This window comes from Prosopis cineraria, unplaced genomic scaffold (assembly GCF_029017545.1).
Source record: "Prosopis cineraria cultivar Desert tree isolate PC_DT_omini unplaced genomic scaffold, ASM2901754v1 PC1, whole genome shotgun sequence".
In the NCBI taxonomy this organism is placed as follows: domain Eukaryota; kingdom Viridiplantae; phylum Streptophyta; class Magnoliopsida; order Fabales; family Fabaceae; genus Prosopis; species Prosopis cineraria.
In genome coordinates this window covers 1,417,866-1,425,396 of record NW_026555332.1, presented here as the reverse complement: position 1 = coordinate 1,425,396, position 7,531 = coordinate 1,417,866, and the positions used below count along the sequence as shown (strand labels likewise).

At 30.8% G+C, this 7,531-nt stretch overlaps 1 protein-coding gene across 1 annotated transcript; it reads left to right on the top strand.

Annotated features, from left to right (window-relative positions):
* Window positions 1-4,788: 4,788 nt before the first annotated feature.
* Window positions 4,789-5,631, top strand: LOC129304115 (RING-H2 finger protein ATL70-like). The gene has a single exon (XM_054943796.1). The coding sequence runs from the start codon at window positions 4,900-4,902 to the stop codon at window positions 5,425-5,427; it is 528 nt and encodes a 175-aa protein (XP_054799771.1). The 5' UTR covers window positions 4,789-4,899; the 3' UTR covers window positions 5,428-5,631.
* Window positions 5,632-7,531: the final 1,900 nt, after the last annotated feature.

The window sequence follows — 7,531 nt, the reverse complement described above, 5'->3', positions numbered from 1 at the left end:
ATGATATTATATCTTACAATTAGTTTTGAGTTTTGATTTAAAATTTTGTACACATGCTTTGATCACTCTTGTGTGTATAATTACAAATGCAAACAAGGATTTGGATGAAATTAAATTGCCAAAATATTAGATTACGAGACAAACTACAAAGCAAGAAAACCCTATAGTGACACATGTGCAAGAGTTAATTCAAAGAACTTCCAATGACTCTAAGTATTGAGGATTTCGACCAAGCAGGCCTTAATCAACCTTTAATCATCTTTTTAAAAATGTTTAGTGAGTTTAATCAAGTATGGAGCATCCTACAAGAGCTACATGTGCATCCAAGTTAACCTAGCTTGAATGGTGGCCACATTCATTCTTAAACCTCCTAACTAAGTTTGTTAAGTAGTTTCAGATATTTTATGGCTTTGATCACCTAAAACACATCCTATTATACTCATTTTACACCATTATAAGCTAAATATGGGGGTTTGGGTCGTGTACACACTCATTCACTCATTTTACACATCACAATTCACACACATATTCTCTTTCACTTTTTTGAAATTTCTAGCACCATTTTATCCAAATTTTCTCTCATTTTCCTCTACTTTCCCACACTTTCTTAGCCTTAATCATTCATGTCAAGCAAGTATTGAAGCCAAGGAAGTCATCTCAAGGAGGATTTAAGCTTTGATTCAAGGAGAATTCACCATGAGAGGTTAGATTTTCAAAGCTTTTCAAGGAAGATGAAGCCAGATCTTGAGTTCTCCTAAACCTTTTCTTTGCTTTCAATTGTTTTGAATTCTTCTCTTCTCCTTCTTTAATTCTTAATTCATGCTCTTAATGATTGATTCTAGGTGTTAGATTAATCATTATGGCTGAAATTCATGTTCCAAAGAGGAGAGGATGCATGGATGTGTATTTGATTTTTGAACTAATTGTGCACTATAAGTGTTTGTGTTTATGCCTCAAGGTTTTGATGAATGAATACATGATTTCTTTTCAATCTCTTACTGTGTTGCTGTGCAATTAGCCATAGTTTAGGTCTTAAGCTTTGGTTAATATCATAATCTTTGTTGGTTTAAGGTCTTAAACATGATCAAGAGAAGAGCTAGGACTAGTTTTAAGGACTGAATTACATATTGGTATATCTATTTTAGGCGGTTTGTGTATTGTGTTCTAAGTGATTACTAGATTTTAATCACTATCACCTAATCTTGATGGTCATTAAGACACCTTCACACGCCAATTGAAGAAGGAAATTGAATCTAAAACTATGTGACAAAGAATAAGGATGGAAGTGGTGGAATTTAACCTTGAGAAGCTACTTTGATACTTTGTTGATTCCTGCACATTTTCTTTACATTAAAATCAAATATAAACATTTAATTTTTTTTCCTTAAACTCTTAACTTCAACTCTGGACTTTTAACTTGTCATGATCATTGACTTAATTTAATTGCAAAATGCTTGCTTCTTGAGGATATAATGACCTAGAATGCTCACATTACTATACCTTAGTTTCTTTAAGAAGCTTGACAGGACTCACGGCTTTTTATTCATCTAAAACCATGTTACCACTACTCAAGAAGGGACGTGGTTTCCTATTCTTATAATTTATATGATTGGGAAACCACATCCCCCTTTGGCAAGTGGGGATGTGGTTATGTGGTTTTCAAAAATCACATCACCATTCGAGCAGTGTCTATGAAAAGGGCCATGTCACTCTTTCTTTAAGTAGGACGTGGTTAATGTTTTTCACGTCACAAATTTAAGTGACATGGACAAATCATTATTCTAAATTACCCAATATGATAGCTCCTTCAATTGTGATGTGGAAAGGCTTAAAAATATAATATGAAAAGGTTATTTTGTAATAGTGTGGAAATTTTGAGCAATTTATTATATGGCTCTCTCAGCAGCAAATGGTTTCATGGAATCAGGGTACTCTACATATTTTCATATCCATATAATCCTTGTCAAGCTAATTAATTTCCTCATCGCTGTACGATCAACATGTACGCTACCCAACTAGTCCATCCATCATATTGACTTGCTTATTTCTTTCTCATGTCTTGTTCTTCTCGATTGTGGTTTGTTTAAACTATAAGTTTCATCTTCAATTTTTAGCTCGTTTGTAATCGTTTGACTTTGATTTGATCTATAATTGGCTTTTTTTTTATTGAGTGCATGTGTCCTCTTACAATCAAACACTAAATATAAATATATTTCTTAATAAGTATTTGAATCTTATATAAAAAAGTAATGAAATTTTTTGTTCTTTAAATTTATCTCGCTTATCTACTTGCTTCATGAAATTCAATTGTTTACCAATCATTACGGTTTGAAGGATAAATAACATCACAGAGACTATTTGTTATGTATAATTATAAAACTTTTAGGACCTAATTAATAAATATTAAACTTTTAAAACTAAATTGATTATTGACATATACTTAAATAATCATAAGTTTCATTATCCAAGAATGCTCATAATTCACAGGCATAATAGAATTAAAACCTTTGGTTTAATTTCTTGCACATTAAACACAAATAAAACATACTATTAATTAAGTGTTTGCTGATCATTAACATTACCTTCACGCATCCATCGTATATCCATATGTTGAGAAATATTTGTGTGTTCAGAGAAGCTACCAATAGTGTTAATTGGCTGACTATCAAGGGCCATCACACGTGCGGATGTTTGATTATATGATTATCAATTACTCAACTTTTAGGTGTGTAGAGGCTTTTTTTTTTTTTAATATCGATTTCTGTTCTAAAATCACACCCAATGTCTAGTTTCTTTTTAACTATACATGATTTGATGCTAGAAACTTTATGAATTGTTGAAAAAAGCAAGAAGAGGAAGAGGAAGTTAACTATTTTATGAAGAAAAAGAATTGGAATTTTACAGCTTGGCTCTGGCCAAGTCAAATAAGGACTTTCAAGAGCAGTCTATGTACACGTTTGACCATGGATTTTTTTCTTTTGGAAAAAAAAAACAATGGAAGAGTTTTAAGAACCTTACGTAAGAATCTGGACAAAGAAGTGTATTATGAATTTACGATGATCCCCCAATAATTAAATACATTAAGAAGCCAACACCTGAATCGACGTGTGTACGCGCGCGCGCATCCTCCAACAGTCCGATGGCACCAAGAAATCAAAAGAAGAAAATATTTACAATGGTCACATAATCATCCTTTTGTGTGTGTGTGTGTGTGTGTGTAACGACCTCTGCAAAATAATTAAGTGTATATTTTAATCTGGGACGATGTGAAAGATTCAAAATAGCAGTATATGTTTAATACTTTGGTGAGTTTAATTATAACATAGTTAATTATATAATTAACGAAAAGAGAATTCGGATTTTAAACAGTTAACGTACAACAACGTCATACATATATATATTGATCGCCATATATTCGCCTCCACCATTGAAGTCAAAGACTTTATATGAAAGGCTTTAACCGAGGAGCCTTTTGAAAGATACCTTTTTTCAAATCACTCGATGATAAGGTTGACTTTCAAAAAATTTTATTAAATTTAGAGATTGATTTGACCAAATTAATTTTGTAGTTCCATTCTAACCAAGTTGATTTAAAACTAGTGCAAGCGACACATTTTATTTTAGTCGGATCTGTATATCCAAACCGGCTGGCGACTTGTTAATTACTAGGAGAGTTACTCAACCAATAAAATATATGAGGTCAACATCCCAAATGTAAAACCTCTATGTTTTTTCCCAGAAATTTTATAATATCCTGTAATATGTTGTACGGTTTTCCATATTCTATGAGCAATAATATATATATATATATATATAATGTTTTTAAATCTTGACAGAATATAAACTTTATTTTCAAATAATTTTGGACATAATTCTTTTTACAGTCATAATATAGATTAATTACATGAAATTCTTACAAATTTTAAAAACACGCACATACAAATTTCAACTCCAAAGATGACGCGATATTACTGTAATAATGCTACGAGAACTAATTATTCCCTAAAAATTAAAAATTATTAGGATCTCGTCCAAGTTGCCTATAGCTATGGTGATTAGAAGCTACTCCTTCTAATTCTTATCATAAAACACTTTAAACCTTTTCATGTTTTTTAAAAAAGTTAGTATTTTTTACATCATAAAAACATAAGATGTATTTTTATTTTTACCCTTAACTTTAAATAATGATATAAGTATATTAACTGCATTCACATTAATCAAGAAAGGATAACATCTAAAAAATAATTTAATTATTACAAGGTATTTTGCATTTTGAGTAAAAAATTATTTTTAAAAAATGTTTTACAAATAAGATTAGAAGCAGTATGCTTTAAGTTCTTAGATTACATATGACCATGGATATTGATGGAAATGATAAGATTTTTTGTACTTGTAAACCAACTTGACTTCATGAAGATCACGTCTTAAAAGACTAAAATGTTAGATAAAAGAACCTTTTGTACTTATAAATTTCAAGTTTTATCTTGTGAAGTTTTTTAATGTAAAACTCATAACAATACATTTTATTGGTAGTTTAATTTCATTCCATGACACTTGATTCCGTTCGCTCTTAATAAAAACATCAATACTAGAAGCAAAAATTTATTAATTAATTAGCAAAATAAATTAATATATTGATTTTATTTTTAGCCATGAATATCGTTCACGAATTATATTCGTGTCCGGGGGCTTGTCCAACATTTTTATTCTATTAGCTACAGTTATCAACTGTTGACCTTCGATGATAATTAGAATAAATAAAATCTATAGCTCCCTTACCAACCAAATACACATTAAATTACCAGCCATCTCCGACTCGACTCGTTTTCTCAAGACTTCAAATTTGATCCTTCTATTACAGTTCTTCTTTTCTAAAGTCTGATTAAATATTCGAAGACGATGAGCACCAACATATCGGAGGCGCACGGCTCTAATCCGCCGTTTAGCGGATACGCCTATTACTCCATCGGACTATCCATCGGGATTCTCACTCTCTTCGCGTTCATTACCGTAGTCTTGTACTTCTGCTCTCGCAGAATCGCCATGAACCCTTCACAACTGTCACAGGTTAGAAACTCAAGCTTTGGTTTACAGACCATTAGCGTCGTAGATCCTCCGCCTCAGTTAGGTGTGGATGACGCGACCTTGAAGAGTTATCCGGTGCTGTTATACTCGGAGGTGAAGCGCGATCGGAAAGGCGGTGCCGCTGGTGATTCTGCGGCAACTTGTTCGATATGCTTGGGCGATTTCAGTGACAGTGAGTGGTTGAGGGAGTTGCCGGATTGCCGTCACTTGTTTCACCAGAAGTGCATCGATTTGTGGCTGAGGATGAACTCTTCGTGTCCGCTGTGCCGGACCTCGCCGCTTCCAACGCCGGTTTCAACTCCGCTTGCTGAAGTTGCTCCCTTGGCAAGATCAAGGGATTGAGTTTGTAAATTAAATGTTTTTCCTCCCTTGTCTCATGTCACTTAGACTAATCTGATCAGCACAGCACTTGCCACCATATATTTTTAAAGGCATATGTTTTATTGAGAATTTAATCATTGCCACATATCAAGATCTCAAACTCAATTTTTAGTTGAGTTGGATCGATTATCTACCTAGTTAATCTAAGTGCCATAGGTGCTCCAACTATTATTGTTCAACACGAATAAGCATGAGTTTCTTTTTTTTTTTAATTTATAGGATTGTACTGTATAATTGGAGTTTTGTTGTCTATATAATCTTAGAAAAGCCCACTAGTGCACACATATATTTGTTTTGTTTTAAAAGGACAAATAGTGATGAAGAACCGCCAGAGAAAATTATATCAATTAAATATTAGTTATTAAAATTTGAATGAAAAAAACCTCAAATTTATGGTTATTAATTTATAATAAATTGTTAAAATTTAAATATATATTTGTTGATAAAAGATTAACCAGAATTAACAAGTATCTATTTGATTTTTAATAACAAATAATATTTGATTGATATAATTTTTTTTTAACATTCTTGATTGATATTTTTATTTTTTTTAAACATAATCCTTTTATTAGTTGGTGTACGGGGAAAAAATTCCAACTCTCTTTGCCACACCTCCCCCTTGGTATGTGTTAATTTGGATGTATTTTCGTGAGTTAAAAGAGAGCAAATCTTTACAAGTAAATGCGAAATAAGTCTAAGTTTACACCTTATATAATAATACGCAATAAAATAAAGTAATAGATCTAGATGAAGATAAATATGAATTATCTATATAATTATTTGTCGTTAACTTGTTACCATTTCTCTACATCTATATATGTATAAAGAAAACGTGAAAAAAAATAAATGTATAAAGGAAGGGACAAATGTATCATTATATTGTCTCACATGAAATATGAATTCTATTATTCTAATTATATGCAAAGTTGAACTAATTTTGAGTTGAAGATAAATTTGTGGGATAATGAAAATTTTAATTCCTCAAGTTTGCCTTAATAAATTTGGTCATTTAAATTTAATTTTTATCCATTAAGTTTCTTATATTTTCTCAGAGTATCATGTTAGATAGTTAAGTTCTAAAACATAGATTGACTTTCAAATTCATAGTGAAATGAAAACAAATTAGCCCTCAAATCACTTTAATTTTTATCAATTTATCTCTTATGTTGTGGTTTGTTCTTTTATTTTTTAAAATTTTTGAGTTTTCTTTTTTAATTATTACCTAAATAATTATACTTATTTTCATTGATCTTCATTAATCCTCAATCCCTTCTGATCTAAATATATCATGCTATTATATTATCCAGTTAAATATTATTTTTATTCATAAAATTAATAATTTCATTATATTATATACATATTTAGAGAGAGACTAGAGATGTTTTATAAAATCTATTCAATTGCAGAAACTTAATTACAAATGTTTGAGGATGCAAGAATGGAATTAAAATTTGACTAAAATATAGATGACATTTTTTTTTTTGCAGTAGGGAAATTTGGGTTAATTAAGATAATTGAATTTAGTTTAAGTGAGTAAATCTCATCAATTAAACAATGATTTAAGGTAATTAAAATATTATGAGATAATTAATATGAAACTAATAATAATCAGTTACTCCGTGAAAGCAAATTAATTCATTCGACAATGCTTTTTTTTAAAAAAAAATAACAGATGGATGGTAAAAACTACCTAAACCAACTCCATACAAGCTTTATCAGGCGAATCAAAATTAATAAGACCAACAAGCTCACTCAAAGAAGAAGAAATCAACTACAATCCATACACCACAGCAAGTCCTTGTTTTGCAAGCCAATTTGTTGCTCTATTCCATTCAATCAAACATGTTGCAACTGGATCTTCAATCACAACTAAGTAGTTGATGAATCTCCAAAAGTAGCTCATAATCTTGGTGTTTAATATTAGGTTCCGCACGAATCAATTTCACAATTTTTAAAGAATCTGATTTAGGACTAAACATTTGGAGCCCTTTGTCCCATGCCGTTTAAAGACCTATCAAATAAGTCCACAATTCAGTAGTCAAGTTATCTCTACCCTTCAGACAAT

Excerpts from the sequence above, each read along its gene's own strand:
- LOC129304115 (XM_054943796.1), top strand. The coding sequence starts at position 4,900 with ATGAGCACCAACATATCGGAGGCGCACGGCTCTAATCCGCCGTTTAGC.